The following is a 25,035-nucleotide window of genomic DNA, read 5'->3' as shown; positions in this document are numbered from 1 at the left end:
AGTTGCACAGAAGCTAAAGCTGTAATAAAATTATGAAGCATCTCGTTAGGCTCAGGCGGGGTAGTGCTGATGGGCTGCAGGGGCTTAATTAGCCATCCTGATTTATTGATGGGGTTTTCAGTTTAAGATGTTTGATGTTAAATTAAAGACAGCTGGTTTGCATCCTTTATCGGTGTTGCAGAAATTTGGGATAAAATTGGACTATTAAATGCTGTTTGGAGTTGTTAGCACATATCAGAGCTCTAAATATCTGATACTGAAAACTCTTGGCAAAGTTTTGGGCTTTTTTTTTTTTTTAGAGTTGGGTGTTTCAAATAATGCCACAATAAAATCTGCTTGTTGTTTGTGTTGACTTGGGCTCACATCCTCACTATTGGCAGATCCTGACTGAGATTTGTATTCATTAATAAGTCCAGCCTGGGTTTTATTTTGAGCTTTCAGAGTTGGGTTTTGTGGGTATGTTTTATCACCTCACCCAGTCCAGGCCCTGTTCCTTCCCTGCTGACTGCAGTGGTGCTTTGCTTTCCTGTGCTCCTGCAGAACTACACCCAGTACATCCCCCTGTCCATCTACGACCTGCAGACCTGGATGGGGAGCCCTTCCATCTTCGTCTACGACTGCTCCAACGCCGGCCTCATTGTCAAGTCCTTCAAGCAGTTTGCACTACAGAGAGAGCAGGAGCTGGAGGTGAGAGCTCAGCCTGCTGCCCTTTACTGAGCACAAATGAAGTTCAGGCTTGCTTTGCTGTGTACACTGAAAAATGTGTTTAAAACTGTGTTGGGAGGCAAATTAATTTGCAAATAACTTTGCCACTCTGATCTTTCTGGTTCAGTTTGCTATCCCATTAAACTTGGAATGATTTTTAATACAAGCACTAATTAAATGTTAATGTTAATAGAATCAATTTAGGCCCTAATGGTCTTTTCTGCTGAGATGAATACTGAGGTGAGAAAGACATCATTTTTTTGGTTGCAAAACTCTGGTATCTGGGGCTGTATTTTGATGCAGTTGTGGTTTTGTGCTGTTGAAGTGAATGCAAAAATGTGGAAGAACAAAAACCTGATCCACACAGGGATTGTCCTGGTGGTTCCAGTTCTGCAGAGTGTGGAATGTGTTCCCAATGAAAAGCTGTCTTTGGTTGCCAGTGGAATTAGTAATAAATTTATTGAAGCAAATCTGAAATGCAAAGTGGAAGGGAAGAAGTTGGAATGTTCTGTGCAGCCTCCCCCCTGCTACCTGTAGCTCCCATTTGTAAATATTCGCTTCTCACACTTCTAGGACACTGGATTAGAAACTCCAGAACTTCAAGGAAGGAATATTAATTAATCAGGCAACTGAGTGTCACAAATACAACCTCCAAACAGATGTTAGGTGTCCCTGCCTGTCAGTCCTTTCCTTTGGAATTCCAGATTTTGGAGATGTTTTAGTGGAGGCTCGCTCTTTGACAGGTGGAAATTCCATTGTACTGGAGAAGATAGTCTGGGATATGCAAATCATTTCATTATTCCTTCTCTTCCATAAAACAATTCCATATTTTGTAACAATGAGAAAGTTCCATAGTCTGTGGCTTGGGAAGAACGTGAAACTGGCAGACAGGATCAATAGAATTGGTAGCAGGAGTCAGAGAAGGGGGTCTGAATATCCTTCCCCAGGTGTCCCTATCAGCCTGGGGCTCCACTGGGATATTTCTGGGGTGTTTTGTCCTTTGTTGATCCAATGCTCTCTCCAGCACTGTGGGTTTGGTTTCTCATTCTGCTCCCCAGCAGGCTGAGCAGGTCTGGCTTCACCTTCCCTTGCCCTGCTGCCTTCACCAAGCTCCTTTTGCCCTTGGCTGGTGCCGAGCCCCAGGAGGACTTGGAGGCTGCTGAGGGGGGAGCAGCCCCAGGGACATCTCTGTGAGGCAGATCCACTGCTCAGGTGGAGTTTGTGCAGGAAAACCTCTGCAAGTCCAGCCAAGGGAGGAGGATGAGCACAAGTGACAAAGTCTTTATTCCAACAAACATTCCATTCCATCTTCTCTGGGATTTATCATCCTGTGGAATATGTGAGGCTCCATGGGACAGCTGCTTTAGTACTGCAGCGCAGGTTAACACTGCCAGTTAATTTGGTTATGAAAATACTTGCAGGGTTATGTGTCTGCTTTTCATTCTGTCCTTAGATTTCATTAACTCCTGGTGCCTGACTGAGGCTGCTGCTCGTGGGGAATAGAGAGCAGAGCCCTGCTAACAGACAGCAGAGTGCTCACGGCGGCACGAGAGCGTGGAGGGGAATTCATTTGGAAAATTATAAATTATCCAATTGTTCAAATTCATGAAGAGTGAAGCAAAGCTGCAACTCATGCTCCAGAGGGGCTGCCAGAGTGATCAGGATAATTGTTCCCCATTTCCCTGCAAGCAGATCAGAGGAGTTTGCTCTTCCTTTAATCTGCCTGAGGGATTCTCACCTCCTGATTCCATATCTTGCCCTAATGAAAAAAAATGCAAAATGTTAGAAAGAAACTTTGGTGACTGAAGTTCACTTTGTTTACCTGGTTCGGAAAGGTGCTGGGAAGATAAATTGTTTTCACTCCCTGAATCATGAGTCTCAAAGATCATATTCTTAGTCAAAATCTTACATAGGAGAATCCCTGTGCTTTTGGAAAATGGGAATGTTGGTCTGTAGGGCATTTTACAGACTGAGGTCTGGCCTATGGGGTATTTCTGGACTGGCTCTGGATTTAGTTGAGTGCTGTTACTGAGATGTGATGAAAGCTGTGCTGGTGCTGCCGCACTGGCCCCTCTCCCTGGGGTGTTTCCTGACCCTCCCTGCCTCCCCTCTGGGGCATTGCCTTGTTCTCCACAGGTGGCTGCCATCAACCCCAACCACCCCCTTGCCCAGATGCCTCTGCCCCCCTCCATGAAGAACTGCATCCAGCTGGCAGCCTGTGAGGCCAACGAGCTGCTGCCCATGATCCCAGACCTGCCTGCAGACCTGTTCACCTCCTGCCTCACCACCCCCATCAAGATCGCCCTGCGCTGGTGAGTGAGGGCCCCCTGCCCCTGCCTGGGCTTGGGGAGCCCCAAAGCTGCTCCTAAAAGCTCCCCTGCCCCTGCCTGGGCTTGGGGAGCCCCAAAGCTGCTCCTAAAAGCTGCCCCTGCCCCTGCCTGGGCTTGGGGAGCCCCAAAGCTGCTCCTAAAAGCTCCCCCTGCCCCTGCCTGGGCTTGGGGAGCCCCAAAGCTGCTCCTAAAAACTCCTCCTGCCCCTGCCTGGGCTTGGGGAGCCCCAAAGCTGCTCCTAAAAGCTCCCCTGCCCCTGCCTGGGCTTGGGGAGCCCCAAAGCTGCTCCTAAAAGCTGCCCCTGCCCCTGCCTGGGCTTGGGGAGCCCCAAAGCTGCTCCTAAAAGCTCCCCCTGCCCCTGCCTGGGCTTGGGGAGCCCCAAAGCTGCTCCTGACCCAGAGCAACCCTGCAATATTGAACAGCAGGGTTTGAACTGGGCACTGGGGACAGAGGCTTATTAATGAGAGCTAGAAAGGTGAAAATATTGTTATCTTCTACTTATTGTGTTTTAGCTTCCAGCTCAATATCTAGGTTTGCTCAGATTAAGGGGGTTACTGATCTGGGAATTAAATATTTGCTTCCTCAGAGAGCAGGGATGGTACACAGTGCAATACAGCTCTCTGCAAACTGTCCTTTGCACAAATCACATTCCAAATATTGCAGTTGCTGTAAATAATGCAGTAGCTCTAAACAGTGCTGGAGTGAGAGGAAGGGAGTGATAAACCAGGGAAAGATGTTCTGGAATGACAGCCCAAGTTAATTAGGCAGGAAGTTAGAAAAGGCTGCTCCAGAGAGCAGGAGCTTTCCAAGAGCAGAGCTCACCCAACACCAGGGACCTGAGAGTGGAGCCCCCAGAGCTCAGAGGTTCCATTCCCAGAGGTTCCATTCCCAGAGGCCCTTCCAGCTGCTCCTCTCAAGTTTGTGCCTGGTCCAGAATGGAAAAACTCCAGGGCATTTGCTGGGCAGGGTTTGAACAGACAGAAGCCCACAGACACTGCAGGTGGTGGTCAGAAATTGTCACCACAGCTCCAAGAGTTACTCACTGCCCTTTGGGGATATTTGTAATAAATCACAATTCTTTAAACCCTTTCTGTTTCACATCAGCAGCAAACTGAGCGAGTTCCTGTGGCCAGGCTCTGGCTTGGGTGTGAGAAGTCTATAGGAGAGGTTTTCTGGTGGGTTTTGTTTGTTAGATATGCTAAGAAAGGTTTTTTTGGGATACTGTGATCTGCTCAGGAATTTCCTGTTCCTCATCTCCATGGGAACGTGGCTGAGGGGCTGAGCAGGGCAGGGTCTGCACAGGCCACACCTGCACGAGCATGGGAGATCCTCTGAGCTGTCTCAGGGTGTTTGACAGGAAAGGTGTTTGTAAAACTGCTCAGGGCAAGGGTTTAAACACCTCAGCCTCAGCTGGAAGGTGCCAAGGGAGCTCCTGGGTAGTGAAGAATTTCCTCCTGTTTCCAATGCAGTGATTGTGTGGTGTTCACTGCACTCTCAGGAATTTCGTTCTCTGATGAAGGTTATGCTCCTTTTGTGTTCCCACAAAAGAAACACAAAAGGAGCATAACCTCGTGTTGATTGGCATTGTTGCAGGTGTGGTTTTATCCATGCAATCCTGTAAATAATAAGTGCTGCTGTGGATCATTGGTTTTTACTGATGTTAAACACAACAAATGCAAAACCAGACCCTCTGCTGCATTCTGAGAGTTCGAGCCAAGCTGTGTTGATGTCCTAAAGCTGTTAACCAAAAATCAACACAGAGACCTTTGCCATTAAAACTTCCCTTTTCCTTCATCTCAGCCCTTTTCCTGAAGCTGACCCAGAACCCTGTGGAACTGCTTTTGAAATACAACATTTGTGCAGCTCCAGACTGGCACTCTAATGAGGTTTCATACAGGGAATTTATGGGCAAATGGAAGCTTGGATAAACGTTTATCCATCCCATGTTGTTCTCCGTAGCAAAGTCACTGAAGGACAAAATCCCTCATCAGCTGGGGCTGCAGCTGCAGCCACTTCTGTGTAATTCCAGGGGAAGTGAAGCTGCTGCTGGGAGGAGAAGCACAGGTCAGCCAAGCCCTTGGGATGTGGGGCAGGGAGCTGCTGGTGCCAGGCTGCGGTTCCAGGAGCCTGGAGGGTGCCTTGGCCCTGTGGATGCTCATTGTCCTTGTGTGTGTGGCGGCCGCTGACGTGTCCCGCACGGATCTGCAGCTATAAAAAGCTCCGGGTGAGGCAGGCTGGCAGCTAAGCTGCAGGGATTGTTAATCCTGCCGGATCCGGCTGCCGGGAGGCAGGCAGGGGTGGTGAGGAGCGTTTGCAGCTCTGCCTCAGGGGCTCCGGAGCACAGGCAGCTCCCTGGAGGCTGAGCTCAGGGCTGACTCATGTGCCATCGCTCCTGGAAGGTGACAACGAGCTGAGCCACACGCTGAGCTCATCCAGGGCCTGGGGGCTGTGAGGTCCGGCCATACAGAGGGGTGGGATCCTGGAAAGGGCTGGAAAACCCCAAAGGGAAAGGAGCAGAGCCCTGGGGGGCTGCTCAGCCTGGGGAGTTGGAGATGAGCACCTTGTCCTCCAGAAGGCACAGCCAGCATGGGAAGGGCACCAGGAAGGACCAGAGCTGTGCCTGCTGCTGCTCTGTTGAAGGTGTTTTGTGGGGCTTCCCCATATGTATTCAGTTTGCATTTCTGCTTGAGGTTTTGGGGTCAGCTCAGCCAATCCCGTGTCCCACATTGGTTTAGACAAACTATGCTGGGTTTCAGAATATTCCCATGATACTGAGCACCATTTCCTGCATTTCTGGGTTTGGGCTGGGAGGGACCTGAAAGCCCATCCAGTGCCACCCCCTGCCATGGGCAGGGACACCTCCCACTGCCCCAGGCTGCCCCAAGCCCTGTCCAACCTGGTCTTTGAGGTTTATCATCTCTGATTTGGGAATATCAGCACCTTCCACTGCCCCAGGCTGCTCCAAGTCCTCTCCAACCTAGTCTTTGAGGTTTATCTTCTCTAATTTGGGAATATCAGCACTTTCCACTGTCCTGGGGTGCTCCAAGCTCTATCCAAGCTGGCCTGGGACACTCCAGGGCCACCACCTTGCTTTGGGGGCAGCAGATGTCGCCCTGCAGAGCTGTGCTGCTCTCGTGGTCCTTCCAGGCACCACCAGAAGGGTTAAACTCTCCAGCCTCATCCAGAGACCTGGCTCTGCCAGCCTGACTCTGCCTGGGGCTGTTTAGGAGGGATTTCCCCTGCATGGCTCTGTAATGCATTGTCATAAGAATTTTATATTTCAGCAGATTGCACAGGGATCCCACTGCAGGTTCCTGGGATCTTTATGGCTTCTCTTTCTGCTGGATGACACACACATCAGGAGAACAGCCTGGGGACCAGGAGCTTCCCAGAGCCTGTCCCAGTGCTGAGCTCCAGTGGATGCCCCTCAGGCAGGGGATGCCACAGGGAAACTGGAGAGGTGCTCAGGATCTCAGAAATGAGCTCTGCATGTCTTGTTTTTAATAAGTAATTGTTCTCCCCTTGATCTGGGGAGAAACCCTTTGGACATGGATAATGTAGCTCTGGTGAGATGGGGGAGATGGGAGTGCTGGGCAGCTGGGCCCTTGGTGTCCCCAGAGTGGGGGAAATGAGATGCACTGAGGGGCACATTCCTCCTGAAACAGCAGGGAGGGGGTTCCTGAGGGGCTGGGGATGTGGGGCTGTCAGAGGAAGCCATTCCAAGCTGCATTTGCTGGGTTTCCATCCTGGAGCTGTCAGAGGAAGCCATTCCAAGCTGGAATTGCTGGGTTTCCATCCTGGAGCCGTGTTCCTGCTGCTGCCCTGTGCTCCCAGGAGGGCTGGAGGAGGGGGCAGCTCCCCCCTTCCCACACACTCTGCTTGAGCAGCTCTGGGGATTTTCCAGGCACTGCTGACAGGACTGCATTTCCAGGGCTGCTGTTCCTGGAGTAGTGGGATTTGTAAGGCTGAGGAAATGGAGTCAGCAGTTTTTTAATGGCATAACAGAGGTGTCTGAACCTGACGTGTTCCTCCCATCCCTGCCCTCCGTGCCCTAATCCCAGGGAAGCCCCAGGCAAGGCTGAGCACTACCCCAGCAGCACAGCCACAGCCTCCCTGCTCTGTCCTGCAGCTCCCAGAGCTGAGCATTACCCCAGCAGCACAACCACAGCCTCCCTGCTCTGTCCTGCTGTTCCCAGAGCTGAGCATTACCCCAGCAGCACAGCCACAGCCTCCCTGCTCTGTCCTGCAGCTCCCAGAGCTGAGCACTATTCCAGCAGCACCACAACCCTTCCTGCTCTGTCCTGCTGCTCCCAGAGCTGAGCACTATCCCAGCAGCTCAACCACAGCCTCCCTGCTCTGTCCTGCTGCTCCCAGAGCTGAGCATTACCCCAGCAGCACAGCCACAGCCTCCCTGCTCTGTCCTGCTGTTCCCAGAGCTGAGCACTATCCCAGCAGCACAACCACAGCCTCCCTGCTCTGTCCTGCTGCTCCCAGAGCTGAGCATTACCCCAGCAGCACAGCCACAGCCTCCCTGCTCTGTCCTGCTGTTCCCAGAGCTGAGCACTATCCCAGCAGCACAACCACAGCCTCCCTGCTCTGTCCTGCTGCTCCCAGAGCTGAGCATTACCCCAGTAGCACAGCCACAGCCTCTCTGCTCTGTCCTGCTGTTCCCAGAGCTGAGCATTACCCCAGCAGCACAACCACAGCCTCTCTGCTCTGTCCTGCAGCTCCCAGAGCTGAGCACTACCCCAGCAGCACAGCCACAGCCTCCCTGCTCTGTCCTGCTGTTCCCAGAGCTGAGCACTATTCCAGCAGCACAGCCACAGCCTCCCTGCTCTGTCCTGCTGTTCCCAGAGCTGAGCACTATTCCAGCAGCACCACAACCCTCCCTGCTCTGTCCTGCAGCTCCCAGAGCTGAGCACTATCCCAGCAGCACAACCACAGCCTCCCTGCTCTGTCCTGCAGCTCCCAGGGGCTGTGCTGGATGCTGGGAGCCCTTTTCCCCCTGTCTGCTGTTACACTTGTCACCCTGACAGCTACAGTGGCCCAGTTGTGACACCTGGCGATGGAAACGGCCCCAGAATCAGCAGGGTGACAAATGGGTGACAAATGCCGAGGCCTGGCTCGGCTCTGATCACACCGTGCTGAGGTTCCCTGCCCAAAGAGCATTTTAAAAGCAGAAGCAGTGCAGTGCAGAGCCCTCCTCCTGCCTCCTCCCCACAGAGCCTGGTCATTAAGCACTCAATTAGCGTGCTCTGTTTTATTGTCTCTCCCCAGGTTCTGCATGCAGAAGAGCGTCAGGCTGGTGCCAGGAGTCACGCTGGATTTAATAGAGAAGTAAGTCAAGCTTTGTGTGTACTGGTGTGTCCTGGAAGGGCTCCGGGGAGCAGAAATCTGGGTGTGAGAAGTGTAAATTCTTCCCTGAGCTCCCTGGTGCTCAGAGAGGGCTGCACAGTGTGGGGGAGCGGAGCTGCCGAGGGCACCCTGATCAGCAATGGGGTGAGCTCACAGCAGCTCCCATTTCCTCAGCCATTTTGGCATGTTTGCAATCAGCTGAGGTTCAAAAAGCCTCTCAGTGCTGCCAGCCCTTCCACAGAGGTGTGTTGGGTTAGCCAGGTTCAGCAGCAGTGTTGAGGGTTTTAATTGTGTTAATTTTATATGGGAAAAATTGGTTCTGTCCTCTCAGCTGGGGAGAGTGAGTGATTATCTGTATAAAGCTGCATCTCAGGGGCACTCATTGGAGCAAAATAAAAATACAGTTTACAACTGACAGAGCAGAGACAAGCCCTGTCTCAGAGGAGCTGTCAGAGAGGTTTTCAGGGAGAGGATTCACCACTGGGTGTTGCTTCCTCTGAAAGCTCTGGGGAAATGGTGCTGGGCTTTGGGTTTCTTGTGGCCTCGAGGAGATGGAAAGCAGGAAGGAAAACCTCCTTGGGGCCGAGTGCCAGAGGAGTGCACAGGTTTGGGGCTGAGGAGGAGACTCAGGACACCTCAGGCCACTGCATAAACAATGGCTGTGGTAAGTTAATTAATTTACAATTGCTACAAGAGTGTCTCTAATCAGAGACGTGGTGAGGTCACTGAAGGTCTGAGGCAGCTCTGACTCAGCCTCACAGAGCACTTGGATCTTAAATCCTCTTTGAATAAAGGTTTCCTGGCAGAAATGGGTTTTTGTTCAGGCTCTTGGTCTGTCTGTGCCACAGCACACGTGTGTGCCAGCAGCAGCTTCCTGTGGATATCAAATATTTAAACCTCATCATCTTCCTCTGCTCCTTCTATCAATTATGGAAAACACAGATTTTTATTACAGTCTTGAGACAGAGCTGGAATAATTCCTGGATTGCCTATGTGTATATTGTAATTTATAATTCAGTTGTCTTTAAAACTGGGGAAGGAGTTTATATTGCAATTAAGCTGCAGACTTTGAGGCTAAATGAAGCTGCACCTTCTCTGAAGGGCTCCAATTTCCAATTATCCAGGCTCAGCCCATGTCCTGATGAGGGAACGTGGGGTGGGTCCTGATGTGCATTTCCATCACAGATCTTCTGAGATGGAGCCAAACAATGCCTTAGCTTAGAAATAAAAATCTTTGCTGGAGCCAGACAGCAAAATACAAAGGAGTTTTGGTGGATTGTTGGGAATTTGGGAACTTCTGGCTGCCACCTGATGAGGCTTTTGTTGGCAGCATCTCTGTCCATGTTCCTCCTGCCTTGGGGGCACTTTTCTCTTTGATCCCAAGGCTTCAGATCATCTGTGCTGGAGGTGTGGCTGCTGAGTGACACGGGCTGGGCTTTGTTCTGCTTTCAGAAAGTTTGGGAAAAACCCAAGGAATGGTTTGTGGGAATGGATCCCTGGCAATGGGAATCCAAAGCTGGGTGCCAAGGATTGGGGATGTACAAGATGCTTTAATCTCTGTTGCTGCACTGGGCTCCCCTCTCCCAAAATCCCCCCCCAGGGCAGCAGGAATGGTCTGTGGCATTCCTGGGGTTTTCAGCCTGGGGCCATAGCGCAGAAGGAGGGAATTCTAAACAAAAACCCCCGAGAAGGGGAAAGCAACCAAAGCCTTGAGAGCTGTTCCTGCTCCTGTGGGGCTGCTCAGGAGGGTCTGTGGCTGTGCCTGGGCCCCAGCTCAGGTCTCTGTCCCTGGGGCTGGTGACAAAGGGCCCCTCTGGATGTCACCACGTGGGGAAGGTCCTGCTGTGGCAGGAGCAGAGCCTGCTCCAGGCTGTTGTGCACCAGCACCACATCCATAAAAGTCACCACGAATAACAAATGTGAAACTAAAATTAATGTTTGTTTCCACTTGAAGCATTATCAAATGTCAGGGGCTGGAAATTGCTCATGTTTTAATGTCTGTTTATTATTTATAGTGCAAGATGATAATTCATGGTTTGCCTTTGCACCTGGCTTTGGCAGTTCCAGCCCCTTGTGGAAATCTCAGTGGAAGGTGTCCCAGGGGTGGTTTCAGTGTCCCAGGGGTGGTTTCTGTGTCCCACAGGGGTGGTTTCTGTGTCCCACAGGGGTGGTTTCTGTGCCCCAGGGGTGGTTTCAGTGTCCCACAGGGGCGGTTTCTGTGTCCCACAGGGGCGGTTTCTGTGCCCCAGGGGCGGTTTCTGTGTCCCAGGGGCGGTTTCTGTGCCCCAGAGGGGCGGTTTCTGTGCCCCAGAGGGGCGGTTTCTGTGCCCCAGAGGGGCGGTTTCTGTGCCCCAGAGGGGCGGTTTCTGTGTCCCAGAGGGCTGGTTTCTGTGCCCCACAGGGGCGGTTTCTGTGTCCCACAGGGGCGGTTTCTGTGCCCCAGAGGGCTGGTTTCTGTGTCCCAGAGGGCTGGTTTCTGTGTCCCAGAGGGGTGGTTTCTGTGTCCCAGAGGGGTGGTTTCTGTGTCCCAGAGGGCTGGTTTCTGTGTCCCAGAGGGGCGGTTTCTGTGCCCCAGGGGGGGTTTCTGAGTCCCAGGGGTGGTTTCTGTGCCCCACAGGGGTGGTTTCTGTGCCCCACAGGGGTGGTTTCTGTGCCCCACAGGGGTGGTTTCTGTGCCCCACAGGGGTGGTTTCTGTGTCCCACAGGGGCGGTTTCTGTGTCCCAGAGGGCTGGTTTCTGTGTCCCAGAGGGGTGGTTTCTGAGTCCCAGAGGGGCGGTTTCTGTGTCCCAGAGGGGCGGTTTCTGTGTCCCAGAGGGGCGGTTTCTGTGTCCCAGAGGGCTGGTTTCAGTGTCCCAGAGGGCTGGTTTCTGTGTCCCAGAGGGGTGGTTTCTGTGCCCCAGGGGTGGTTTCTGTGTCCCAGAGGGGCGGTTTCTGTGTCCCAGAGGGGCGGTTTCTGTGTCCCAGAGGGGCGGTTTCTGTGTCCCAGAGGGGTGGTTTCTGTGCCCCAGGGGTGGTTTCTGTGCCCCAGGGGTGGTTTCTGTGTCCCAGAGGGGCGGTTTCTGAGTCCCAGAGGGGTGGTTTCTGTGTCCCAGAGGGGCGGTTTCTGTGTCCCAGAGGGCTGGTTTCAGTGCCCCAGGGCTGGTTTCAGTGCCCCAGGGCTGGTTTCTGTGCCCCAGGGGTGGTTTCTGTGTCCCACAGGGGCGGTTTCAGTGTCCCAGGGCTGGTTTCTGTGTCCCAGAGGGGTGGTCTCTGTGTCCCAGAGGGGTGGTTTCTGTGTCCCAGAGGGGTGGTTTCTGTGTCCCAGAGGGGTGGTTTCTGTGTCCCAGAGGGGTGGTTTCTGTGCCCCAGAGGGGTGGTTTCTGTGCCCCAGGGCTGGTTTCTGTGCCCCAGGGGTGGTTTCTGTGTCCCACAGGGGCGGTTTCAGTGTCCCAGGGCTGGTTTCTGTGTCCCAGAGGGGTGGTTTCTGTGTCCCAGAGGGGTGGTTTCTGTGTCCCAGAGGGGTGGTTTCTGTGTCCCAGAGGGGTGGTTTCTGTGTCCCAGAGGGGTGGTTTCTGTGCCCCAGAGGGGTGGTTTCTGTGCCCCAGGGGTGGTTTCTGTGTCTCAGTGATGGTTTCTGTGCCCCAGAGGGAGCTCCTGGCCCTGGTGTCAGGGCTGCTGTGCCCCAGAGCCCTGGGGTGCTGTGTCCCAGGAGTTTGCCCTGTGCTCTCTCTCAGGGGGGCTGTGCTGGAGGGGCTCCTGTGTGCCAGGGGCTCAGGCAGGGCAGGCAGAGCCTGTGGGCAGTGCAGAGGGAGGCTGCTGCTCCAGGGATGGTTTTCATGGCAACGCTGTGCTCACACCCGCACTCTCTGCAGCGCTGCCTCCCTGCCTTTGTCTTCCTCAGAGCTTCCCCAGCCCGGGCATGGCACACCTGGATCAGCCTGGGCTTTGCATGTGGGCCCCTCTCTGGGCACAGGGGCTCTGTGGCTCCTGTCTGAGCAGCTCTGGCCAGGCCCGGAGGTGTCACACAGAACCTTTGGGACTGGGAGAGACCTCTGAGACCTCACCGAGCCCAACCTTGTCCCCAGCCCAGAGTGCCACATCCAGCCCTTCCTTGGGCAGGGATGGACGCTCCAAACCCCCCTGGCAGCTCCTGCCAAGGCCTGGCCGCCCTTTCCATGGGGAAATTCTCCTGGAGATAAAGCTGCCGTGCCATTTGCCATCACAGGCTGCAAGGCAGAGTCTGGCTGGCTGGGGAGGCTCAGCAGGGATCCCCTTGCATCCCAGGGAAGCCCCCCTGGCTCGGGGAGCTGAGCTCTGCTGCAGAGGGTGTTCTGCAATGCAAATATTGACAGGGAATCCTCAGCAGAGCCTCCGTGGCCTCGCGTTCCCCGCGCTCGCTGCGGGGCTCCATTAGCAAACACTGCACAGAGATCTCTGCTTCTCCTCTGCTACCCAGACAGACAGGAATTTTGCATAAGATGGGAATTTCTGGCTGGTTTAGAACTGTGTGTATACATGGGAATGGTGCTGCTGCACGTGCCAGAGGAGCGAGTGGCCACAGAAAGGCTTCCTGTGTTGGTGCTGATACTTCTGATATTTAAAAGCTGTCACAGAAAGGGAATTGGGTTAAATGGGGAATAAATCCACAGGATGTCTTAGCAGGTTGCTGCACGTTTCTGAAACTTCCTCATCCTGTTGCTGATACTTCTTCATGAGGACAAAGGCACAATAGCAGGGGTCTCATGAAGGGTTTTATCCCCCACTTGTAGGATTCCTGGGAGGCTGAATGACAGGAGAACCCCCCTGGGGGAGCTGAACTGGATCTTCACAGCCATCACAGACACCATTGCCTGGAACGTCCTGCCCAGAGGTGAGGCTGGGCCGGGGAGGGGGGTGAGGAGTCACATCCATGAGAGGCTGAAGTGAGGAGAAAATTAAACTGGAAGACCAGATCAGGATGGAGCTGAAAGCTAGTTTGTTTTGTTCCTTTTACCAGAGCATTGCAGAGACCTGATGATTAGAACCCAGAAAGGGTTTTTCTGTGCTAACACAATTGTTGTAGCTTGTATAATTCTCTTTCTTACTGAATTTGTACAGAGCAATCTGTTTTCTTCCAGCCTTGGTTAGTAGCATGAACAAAGGCTTTTTTCCCCCTCTTTGCTGGTAAGGCAGTTTTGTTTCCCATGAGTAACTTCATCCCTCGTTTCTCCACCCCTGTTGTGCTCTGAATTGGTACTTCTGGAGCACAAGCAGCCAAATTTGTAAACAGTTCTCCAACCCTGCTCTTCCTAATGCTCACACAGCATCAATTCTTCTCTGCCCTGTAGAAGAGAGCACATTTGCTATCTTTTAGGATTCATTTTGGCTTCTCATGAGCACATCACACTGCCAGTTAACAGATGGATAGTTCTTGATTAAACAGTACACAGAGGTCCTGTTCTCCCTCAGTAATTTTCCAAAAACTTAGGATGAGCTGAAATGAGACACCAAAATGGGAATTTGATCCAGAAAAGGCAAAAAAGAGCCCAAGGTAGGAACTGTTTGACTGTTAATGTAGGATGGAGTAGCCATGGTGTCTGAGGGAGCTCTGCAGGCACAATTTCCCTTTCCTGGTTGTGGTCCCATCCCTGCAGAGCTGCTGGGGATTCCTCCTGACCGCAACGAAGCGTTCCCGTGGTTTTGTGTCCTGAACCCTTTTCACACAATGCCCGTGCTGACTGCTGCCATCTCTCTCAGATCTGTTCCAGAAGCTCTTCCGGCAGGACCTGCTGGTGGCCAGCTTGTTCCGGAACTTTCTGCTGGCAGAGAGGATCATGAGGTCCTACAACTGCACGCCCGTGAGCAGCCCCAGGCTGCCCCCCACCTACATGCACGCCATGTGGTGAGTGCTGGGCTTCCCTGGGCCTGCAGGGCCACCCTGGGGTGGTGGCAGCTGTCCCTGCCCACGGGGACACGTCAGGGTCTCCTCCTGCCCACACCATGCCAAGGTTGCACCTGGATCTGTGCAGGGCTTGCCTGGGGCAGGACGGTGTTTGGGTTCCCCCCAGACCAAGGAAGGAATGTGGGTCTGACTCCGTGTGCTCAGAAGGCTAATTCATTGGTTTATGATACTATATTATATTACAGAATACTATATATATAATCTAGTGTGTATATATATATATATATATATATATATATATATATATATCTACTATATATATATATATTATCTAGTGTATATATATATATCTAGTATATATATAGATATACAACATTATATTAAAGAATCATATTATTTTATGATACTATACTATATTAAAGAATAATATATTTAATGATACTATATTATATTAAAGAATACTATATATCTAGTATATATATAGATATACAACATTATATTAAAGAATCATATTATTTCATGATACTATATTATATTAAAGAATACCATATATATACACTATATATAATGATATTATATTATATTCAATAATAATATTATTTTATGATACTATATTAAAGAATACTATTCTTTAATATATTATATTATATTATAGAATAGGATTCTTTAATCTAATATAGTATCATGAAATAATAAATAAAATAAAATAAACTATACTAAAGAATACAGAAAGGATACTTACAGAAGGATAAAAAGATAATAATGAAAACTCGTGACTCTCTCCAGAGTCCTGACACAGCTTGGCCCTGATTGGACAAAGAGTGAAAACAACTCCCAAGAGAATCCAATGGAACAATCACCTGTGGGTGAACAATCTCCAAACACATTCCAGAGCAGCAAAACACAGGAGAAGCAAATGAGATCAAAATTGTTTTCCTTTTCTCTGAGGCTTCTCAGCTTCCCAGGAGACAATTCCTGGGCAAAGGGATTTTCCAGAGAATGTGAATGTGGCAGGTTAGTCAGTGGATCAGGGTGGAACAGCTTTGGCAGCTAAAGCCCATCCCCAAAGCTGCTCCTGCTCTGGGATCCTGTAATTCTGCACAGTGATCCTGTAATTCTGTGCTGCAGGAGCTGCCCTCCAGCCCTGGCAGCTCTCACTCAAACACCACAGAAATGGCTCATCCTCTGCCTTGGTTCTCCCCAGGGATTGTGTGGGGTGGGCAGGATCCTTAGCTTGTGTTGCTGCAGTAGGAGAAATTCCTGCTCTAGAGTTCCTCTACTTTTACTGTTGCTTTTAAGATGATTCACGGAAATGGAGGTGGCACAGTTATCAAAAAGCTCTTAAATGCAGTTCTGCCTATCAAACCAATGTCCCACAAGCAATTATAGTAAAAAAAAAAATAATAATAATAACAGTAATAACCAAAATTCTGGCTTTTATTTTCTGGCTCACTGTGATCAATAGAGCAGCACCAAACAGGGCCAGGTACAGAGGGGGGCAGTGGCACTGAGGGGGTCCTGGGGGACAGAGCAGAGCCTTGCCAAAGGCTGAGGGAGTGACAGGTAAAGGCCCTGGGAGGCTCAGCCTGCACTTGCAGGAGCTTTTTAATGGGTTTGCTCCATACAGATGTGCAGGAAGGTGAGCACAGAGGGTGGTGGTGAATGAGTGCAGCTCTGACAGCAGCTCTGAGGAGCTCAGATTCTCAGGGCAGCCTGGGACAGTGGCACCTGTCCCTGCCATGGCATCAGCTGAGCCTTGAGGTCCCTTCCAATCCAAACATTCCATGATTCCATGGTTTCTGCAGGGAATGGGGCCAGGCTGGCAGCAGGGAGCCCCAGGAGCCTTTGCAGGTGCAGCAAACACCAAGGAGGCATTTGCAGGTCCCGCAGAGCTGCTTTAAATATTGAAATCCTGGAGGAAGCTGGGGAGCCTCTGGCTGGAGCTGCCAGCAGCTGAACATTCTGAGTGCTGGGACATGCAGACAATGAACCCTGAGTGCTCTGGGTCAGCAGCTCCTGAGGAGCTTTGGGCATTTGTGACTGGGATGGGCTGCTCTGCCAGTGCCACCCAGGGCTGGCACAGCCAGGGCAGGCCAGGAAAAGCCACCCTGGTGACTCTGAGCTGCTGCTGGACGTGGCAGAGCTCCAGCCATCAGCTGCACTCTGCAAGTGCAGCAGGGTAGGACACGCTGGTGCAGGAGTTTCAAAATTAAACCAGTAAATTTCTGGAGTTATTTATGGCTTGCTTTTTTGCCAGCATATTAAAAATCTATATTTTCTGTTCCTTATAGGGACATAATTCATTCTTATTGCCAGCCTATTAAAAGCCTGTGTTTCTGGTTTCCTGTGGGAATATGGCCTGACTTGAGTTGGTGTTGCCATCCATGAGCCACAGGAATGAAACTGGGAGCTCCTGGATCCCACTTTTTATCTCTCTCAGACTCACATGGCAGCACAGTGGGGTCTACAAACACATTTTCTTGGCTCATAGTGTGGTTTTGGAGCAGAGTGGTGCTGGAAATTCCTTTGGGAAGCTGCAGGATGGTGCTGGAGACACCTTTGTGAAGCCCCTCAGAGCACAGCACCTTTGCTGCTGCTTTGTAGGATTTGCCAGGAGAAATTCCATAAGAACAGGACACAAAGAGCTCTTTTCCACGTGAATCCTCAACACTGGTGAGGTAGAGAGCAAGGGAGCAGGGAACTGACACACTTTATTCAGTGCCCTCCAAAAAACGTGCAGGTTGCAGCAAATCCAGCAAAGGGGAAAATTCCACTTTTGTCCGAGGTGGCTCAGTGGTTATTAGGAACTTTTAGTAAGGACAGATTTAGAAACTAATTTAGGGCTCCTTGAAATATTTTCTAAAAATAATTACTTGTCTATCACCTTTCACTCAGGAATTTCTAATGGATGCCTTTTCTGAAAGCTGCAGACCCATTTTACAGTTTGGGTGAGCTGGGTGATGGGTGAGGGCAGGGGAGTTGGCCACAGGGTGCTGCAAAGGATCAAACTCCAGCCAGGGGCTTGGGGGCCTCCTGTGGAACCCAGCTCTGTGGCTCTGATCCAGCAGGGTTTTCTGATGGGTGTTTTGTCCAGACTTTCCCCAGAGTTTTGATCCCCAGGCATTATTTGGGGAGCAAGCCTGGCTGCTGTGACGAGGCCTGCACGTGGTGGGAGCAGCTCTGCAAACAGTCCCTCATCCTTGAGCTTCAGTTTTCACCTCCTGGATGATTCCCACTGCCCCCTCTGGGGCACCAAATCAACCTTTGCTTCGCCCATCTCTGCTGTGGAGGGGTCCCCAGGTGACACTGAGGGGAACACTCAGGGCTGGCTCTGAGCTGGCATCTGGCACAGCTGTAACACAGCTGCTGCAGGTGGGAGCTGCTCTGCCTTTTCAAAAACTCAACCCTTCAAGCTGGTGTTCTGGCCAATTCATTTGGGAGTATCCTTTTCAGCTGGAACTTGAGGAAAAGTGAGAATTCCCCTTTTTTGAGGGGATGTTTGACCCAGGAGCTGTCAGACTCCTCCCTTCACCGAGCAGGGCAGTGTGCTTTGAGTCAGGAGAGCTGATCTCTGTGGCTGTGCCCCTCAGACACAATCTGACACCTTATTTCTGCTTTTCCTGCTTTTCTTGGCTTGCTGAGCTGTGCTGCTCAGCCCCTTCCCCTGGGGCTGTGTCTGTGTGCTGCCCTCGCTGCAGGGCCCTAATGCAGGATTAATATTAACATTAATATTAATATCCATTGATTGGCTGTGCTGTGCAGCTGAGAGTGGCTCTGTCTGTGGTGCCTGAGCACAGAGCTCTGTCAGCACCTTGATCTGTGCTGTGATGGATTAGGGTTTGTGCATTACTGCTGCTGCCAGCTGCTTTTATTCACGGCCTCTGAAAAGACCTAATAATGTGTTTGGAAATATTTCCTAACACAGGTCATATATTAAACCCCAAGTGCCTTAATTATGCTTTGGAAGAGCTACAACCCATCCCTAATAGAAACACCGTGGTGTGTTTGCAGGCCATGAAATTTGGGTTGAAAGGAGTCATAATGTACTGCAAATACAGGGAGCTGGAGATTGGGGCTGGAAACAAAACCATAATGCAGAGAGGCAATTACAGGTGGAGCAGGATGGATCAGGGCTGCCCAGCCATCCCTCAGGGAAATGAGGCTCCTGGAGCTGCACCCAAACACTCAGGGCTCTGCAAGAGCACAATGATTGTTGGGAGAGGCATTTGGGGCTGTTGAAGGATTAGATTCGTTCAGATTACACTGTAACCTGATATTTTTTGTGTCTGTGTGTTAGTCTTACCATCTCCAGGTCCCATTATCAGACTAGGAGACTTTGATGTGGGACAGAAATAGCAAAGCCTGTGCCCTAAGTCGTGGCTGGAGCAGGGGGATGTGCTGGGGGAAGGAAAGGATTTCAGACCCGTGCCAAATATTCACAGCAATAACCAGTTCATAAAAACAGCTGTGTCTGAGCAGCTGCCCAGCTGTGCCCTAAAGCAGCTTAGGGAGGTGGCAGGGTGGCTGCCACACAGGTGAGCTGGGGCTGGCACCTGCTGGGTGTCACACAGGGCATGGCTGGCACTGGGCTGCCAGAACTGATGGGGAATGTCCTGGCCAACAATGGGCTGGGAAAGATTTAATGGCTCCAGAAATGGGGCTCAGAAGGAGGAGCTGCCCCAGCGCTGAGGGGTGGCTTCAGCCTCCCTCCAGCTGCTCCTCCAGGCAGGGACACTCCTGTTCCTGGAGCCTGGGTGGTGCCAGGTAATACCCACCACTCCCAGGGGAAAAGAGAGCGTTAAATGACGTTAGGAATACATTATTAAAGAAAAGAACAGAGTTAAAAGCATTAGACATTGAGTCAGCCCAAAAATTTGAGTGTAAGAAAATCAGCCTCCAGGAGCTGCCAGCTAATGGGTACCCGTGGGTGCAGCCAGACAGGCTCTGCCTGGGCTGGGACTCTGCTCTCAGAAATCTCACATCCCCACTGCTCCTGGGGTTCCACTGCCTGGCTCTGGGTGGGTTTGGGCAGTGAACAGTCCTGGGCAGGGCTGGGTTTGTGCTCTCAGTGCTCCTGGGGTTCCACTGCCTGGCTCTGGGTGGGTTTGGGCAGTGAACAGTCCTGGGCAGGGCTGGGTTTGTGCTCTCTCTGCTCCTGGGGTTCCACTGCCTGGCTCTGGGTGGGTTTGGGCAGTGAACAGTCCCTGGGCAGGGCTGGGACTCTGCTCTCTCTGTTCATTGGGGTTCCACTGCCTGGCAGCTCATGGGTTTGGGCCATGAACAGTCCCTGGGCAGGGCTGGGACTCTGCTCTCTCTGTTCATTGGGGTTCCACTGCCTGGCTCTGGGTGGGTTTGGGCAGTGAACAGTCCTGGGCAGGGCTGGGTTTGTGCTCTCTCTGCTCCTGGGGTTCCACTGCCTGGCAGTTCATGGGTTTGGGCCATGAACAGTCCCTGGGCAGGGCTGGGTTTGTGCTCTCAGTGCTCCTGGGGTTCCACTGCCTGGCTCTGGGTGGGTTTGGGCCATGAACAGTCCCTGGGCAGGGCTGGGTTTGTGCTCTCTCTGTTCTTTGGGGTTCCACTGCCTGGCTCTGGGTGGGTTTGGGCAGTGAACAGTCCCTGGGCAGGGCTGGGACTCTGCTCTCTCTGTTCTTTGGGGTTCCACTGCCTGGCAGTTCATGGGTTTGGGCAATGAACAGTCCCTGGGCAGGGCTGGGACTCTCCCTTCTGTTCTTTGCTGAAGTCCAAACTTTGCAGCAGCTCTGGGAAGCAAAGAGGCAGCTGATGAGTTTGTGTTAAATTACTGAACATTCAGACAGTCCTGGTGTAGGGAAAGGGTACTGGGCTGAGGTGGGGTCCCTCCACACACCATTCCTGTTGTGGTGCTGCCTTGGCTTTGGGATAAGCAAAATCCCTTTTTTAAACGGAGTCAATCTTCCTGCTAAGGAGAGCTTTCATCTGTGTGCAATTACTTCAAGGTAATATTAAAAATAATCCTCTTTAACACCTTCCTTCATAGCAGAGCTCAGTTGAAGCCCTGGGTGTTTCACAGGGCTGTCACCTGTGGATACATCAGTGTGTCACTGTCAGGGTGGAGGGCCTGGAGCTACTGGGAGAGAGCAGTGAGGAGGGAGCAGAGAAAGATGTGGAGCCCTTTGTGTCCCAAATGCAGTGAGAGCAAATCTTGCAGAGCACTTTGCAGACAGCAGTCTCTGCTGAGGGGGTGCTCTGATCTCTGCCTTTCATAAATCACTGGTGGGATGCAGCTCCTCCCATCCTGGGTCCCTGCTGCTCCCAAATTTATCTCTTGTTTGTGTGATGGGATTTAGGCAGCACATCCACGGCGTGCCCACCTTTCCTGTTCCCTCTGGGATATTAAAGCTGTCAGTCACTGCTCCTCCTCCTCCTCCCAGCCATCCCTGTCACCAGCTCTGTGCCACAGTTCTCCCTGCTCCTCCTCTCCCCACCCTCCGGGGTTTATTCCTTTCCCATTCATTGGTGGCTTGGTTTGAATCTTGTAATTATTGTAACATGAATTTAATGCCATTGTCTGTTCAGCCAGCACACTGAGTAACCTGTGTGTAACCTGTGTGGAGCCCTGAGGCTCTGAGGAGGGAGCAGCTGTTCCACTGGTTGGAAGCAGAGAAGTTTTACTTTGGTTGCTGGTGTCCCACGGGCTGGGAGGGTTTGTGTTTTGCACAGACAGAACAGAACAGAAGCAGCACTTGGGGTGGTTTGGAAGGGCTGGAGAATCATTTCAGGGCTGCTCTGGAATGGCTGGAGAAGCAGTTGAAGTATGTGGCTTGAGCAGGGCCTCTTCCACAGCTGACATTAATCAACAGCCCTTGGTTGTGGAGAGCAGGAGGGTTAAGGTTTCATGTTGTGGTTTTTGTTCTGGAAGCTTGGGGAGGTTGGCTGAGGTTTGAGTGGTTTGGGTGATGTTGGCTGTGTGGCTCTTTCCAGCAGCCTGATTTTAGAAGCATCAAAAAGAGATTTCATTTTAATCTACTCCAATCTCTTTTTAAATTTTTTGTTTGTTCTTTCTGATAACACTTTAAAGCCTTTGAGATCTGACCTCACAGGGCTGCTTTGGGCATTTTTGTAGCAGTATTAGTGCTGCTTACCTAAAATGACTGTGAAGAGCTCAGCATCTTCATGTGCTGCAGCAGTGAGTGACCCTCAGAGTCCTTCTGTGGGCAGCCAAAATCAGAGCAGTTGTCTCTGCTCTCTGAGCCATTCTCCTGCATAGTAAAACACACCTCAAAGGCCCTGTGGGCTGACATTCTCCGGTGCTGCAGAAATTCCTTCAGGTGTTTTTCCCATTTCTCCCTGGAAACAGGGAAGATTGAGCACTCCTGAGCCAGCCAACACTGCCCACGTTCCTGGATGGTCAGGATTTCAGTTTCCCTTGCTGTTCCTGAGGATCCCCTGTGATGCCTTCTCTCCCCTCTCTCCCTGCAGGCAAGCCTGGGACCTTGCTGTTGACATCTGCCTCTCCCAGCTGCCCACCATCATCGAGGAGGGAACTGCCTTCAGGGTGAGTTGGGGGCTGTCCTGGCACGTGGGCACAGCTCCCTGCATCCCTGGCACCCAGCTCAGCTCAGCCCTGCTGCTGCTGCTGCACTTTGAGGGTTTGTGTTTGGGAAAAGCTGCAGATGGCTGGCACAGGCTGCCCCTGGAGGTTGGAGCACCCTGGCACAGGGTGGCACTGGAGGGGCTTTAAGGTCCCTTCCAAGGCAAACCATTCTGGAGTCCTGTGACTCTCCCTTTGAGGAACAGACTAAAATCAAGTTTAAGGCCTTCCCTGCTGCGTGATCCAGCCCCCAGGAAGCTCCTGGCAGCAGAAGCAGTGTCTGAGACCTGGCTCAGAACATTCCACAGCTCTCCAACTTGGCCAGGGGCTGTTACCCAAAAGGGCCCAACATGCAGCACAGGTTTTGAAATTAAAGGCCTAAATGTGAAAATTATCTCTTATTAGATAATTTTCAAATATAAAATAGAGTTTGAGGGTATGTCCAGAGAGTTCCCTTAAGCTCAGTGTTGTTAACAGGAGTCTCTGGGTTTTTTTCTGCTTTATTTATTCTCAGAAAAGTAAAATTTTTAATATCATGTTTAGTTTAAATTCCTTTATTCTTTTCTTGATATTCCTTTGACATTCCATGAAGTGAAACCTTTAAATAACAATTACTGTACAAGCTCAGGTCCCCGCTCCACCCTGATGTCTCTCTAATTTTCAGCAGCATTTTTGCAGTTTATTTATATTCCCAAACTTGCCCAGGTTTTCTGGCTGTAATTGCAGACTGTCTGCAAAGCCCTGAGTGCAGCAGGAGAACTGTGGGCTCCTGCCAGGCTGGGGGCTGATGAGGATGCCCTGAGGCCTTTATCCTCCCACCCTTGCCTTCCTCACTCTGTGCTCTGCTTTAGAATGGAAAAAATACTATTTTTCTTCTCCTGCCTTACGTTCATTTTTACTTCCAGTCTCTAACAATGCCGTTGGAGGCTTTTTTATTAGTGTTAACCCTCAGCTGGGCATTCTCTGTCAAGCGAGCTGAAATTCAGGAGATTTCTGAGTGTTGTGGGGTGGGCAGAGGCACAGACTTGCTGGGATCAGGCAGGAGGTCAGGAAGAAGAGTGGCCATTCTCAGCTGGAGATCGATTCAGGCTGGGCTGGGAGCAATTTCCAGGCTGCTTTTCAGGCCTGACAAATGGGGTTTGTTGTGGATTTGGGCTGGAATGGAGGCAGGCTCAGCCTCAGAGTGCAGCCAGGTGGTCAGGAGCAGGGCAGGGACAGTCCCTGTGGCCACTGTCAGCCTGGCAGGGCTGGGGAGAGGCCCAGGGACCTGCTGGGGGCTGGCACTGCAGCCTGGCCTGGGCACAGCCCTGGGCACAGCCTGGGGCTGGGCTGTCTCTGCAGCACATCTCAAACCTCTCCTGGCATTCCCAGGCTGTTCCTGCCTGCCCAGACCTGGCAAACACAATAACCTGGTGGGGACGGGCCTGGGGGCTCCCAGTGCTCCCACAGGGATGGCTTTGGGCTGGGTTTCTCTCCCTGCTCCATCTCTTCCCTCCCTCCTTCCCCACTGATTGCTGTTTCTCTGTGGATTCCTGCTGGAAGCTGCTTTGGTCAGTGCATTCTCACCCTGTGTTTGCAGCACATCCTCGGGGTGATGGATGAGATAAGGAATTTGTTTTCATTGCACCTGGGCTGTGTGTCTGTGGACGGGGCAGAGCAGCTCTGAGTGCTGCTGCAGGAGTGAAATGGCCTCTGCAGAGCAGATAAATCCTCTGCTGCTCCATCTGCTGCTCTGGGCAGAGAGCAGCCAGCTTCCCCAGGACCTTCTGTGCTCACTTTTCCCCTTTCTCTACCCTTTCCTCCTTTTCCCCACCACATTTAAGGGATGTGTGTCTGCTCAGTCGTTGGGAAGGTTTTGTGCATTTAGAAAAGCCCAAGCAAACACAAGCCAGTTCCAAAGCACAGGGAACAGTGAGGCCCAGGGCTGGCAGAGCTCCTGCCTCCCCTCCCTGGTGTTTAACCCAGGCTGCTCTCCCTGTCTGCTCCCCCAGCACAGCCCCTTCTTCGCCGAGCAGCTCACGGCCTTCCAGGTGTGGCTGACCATGGGCGTGGAGAACCGCAACCCCCCGGAGCAGCTGCCCATCGTCCTGCAGGTCAGTGCTGGGCTCCTGTCAGGGGCTGGGGGGTCCCTGTCAGAGCCAGGGGGGTCCCTGTCAGTGTCCCTGCCTGTCCCAGGAATGTCCCTGTCACTCCCTGCCCATGCCAGGGGTGTCCCTGCCCATGCCAGGGGTGTCCCTGTCACTCCCTGCCCATGCCAGGGGTGTCCCTGTCTCTCCCTGCCCATGCCAGGGGTGTCCCTGTCTCTCCCTCCCCGTCCCAGGGGCGTCCTTGCCTCTCCCTGCCCATGCCAGGGGGATCCCTGCCTGTCCCAGGGGTGTCCCTGTCACTCCTTGCCCGTCCCAGGGGTGTCCCTGCCTCTCATTGCCCATCCCAGGGGTGTCCCTGTCACTCCTTGCCCGTCCCAGGGGTGTCCCTGCCTCTCATTGCCCATCCCAGGGGTGTCCCTGTCACTCCTTGCCCGTCCCAGGGGTGTCCCTGCCTCTCATTGCCCATCCCAGGGGTGTCCCTGTCACTCCCTGTCCATCCTAGATGTGTCCCTGCCTGTCCCTGTCTGTGCCAGGAGTGTCCCTGTCTCTGCCTGCCCATGCCAGGGGTGTCTCTGTCTGTCCCAGGGGTGTCCCTGCCTCTCCCTGCCCATCCCAAGGGTGTCCCTGTCTCTCCCTGCCTCTCCCTGCCCATCCCAAGGGTGTCCCTGTCTCTCCCTGTCTCTCCCTGCCTCTCCCAGGGCTGTCCCTGTCTCTCCCTGCCCCTGCCATGTGTCCCTGTCTCTCCTGCTCCCTCTCCTGCCCCCGGTGGCCTTTGGGAACACAAATACCAGGGGCTTCTCCAGGGTAAATGAGAGCTGGTTGTGAGTTCACAGAGCCACGTGGATGGACCCACAGTGCTCTCTCCCTGCCCCATCCCGTGGCTCTGGTCCATGTCTGCCTTTCTCAGAGCAGCACATCTTCATTGTCCCTCCTCTGGCACCTCCTCTGTGTCCCAGCTCTGTCAGGCAGAGACTTTTATCTTGCCATTTTCAGAAAGTGGAAGTTACTGCAGCATAAATCGTTTGGAAATGTCTTTTATCCCTCTGGTACAGCCTGGGATGTGCTCCCTTTAATGTGGGGCTGGAGCCTTGCTGCAGGAGCACCCAGCCTGGGCTCTGCTGTGGGGC

The 25,035-nt window shown here is 52.3% G+C and overlaps 1 protein-coding gene across 4 annotated transcripts in view; it reads left to right on the top strand.

Moving 5' to 3' along the window:
* RPTOR (regulatory associated protein of MTOR complex 1) overlaps positions 1-25,035 on the top strand; it is a 113,741-nt gene that overhangs the window by 29,770 nt on the left and 58,936 nt on the right. For all 4 annotated transcript variants that reach the window (XM_077188157.1, XM_054645004.2, XM_077188156.1 and 1 more), the window contains exons 5-11: positions 541-687; positions 2,842-3,017; positions 8,313-8,372; positions 13,140-13,240; positions 14,107-14,251; positions 21,710-21,785; positions 23,813-23,914. In XM_077188157.1, the coding sequence (XP_077044272.1) occupies positions 541-687; positions 2,842-3,017; positions 8,313-8,372; positions 13,140-13,240; positions 14,107-14,251; positions 21,710-21,785; positions 23,813-23,914 (807 nt within the window). The remainder of the gene's footprint in view (positions 1-540; positions 688-2,841; positions 3,018-8,312; positions 8,373-13,139; positions 13,241-14,106; positions 14,252-21,709; positions 21,786-23,812; positions 23,915-25,035) is intronic.

This window comes from Agelaius phoeniceus, chromosome 19 (assembly GCF_051311805.1).
Source record: "Agelaius phoeniceus isolate bAgePho1 chromosome 19, bAgePho1.hap1, whole genome shotgun sequence".
NCBI classification, from domain to species: domain Eukaryota; kingdom Metazoa; phylum Chordata; class Aves; order Passeriformes; family Icteridae; genus Agelaius; species Agelaius phoeniceus.
The sequence above is the reverse complement of the archived record's forward strand: the minus strand, read 5'-3'. Positions and strand labels throughout refer to the sequence as shown.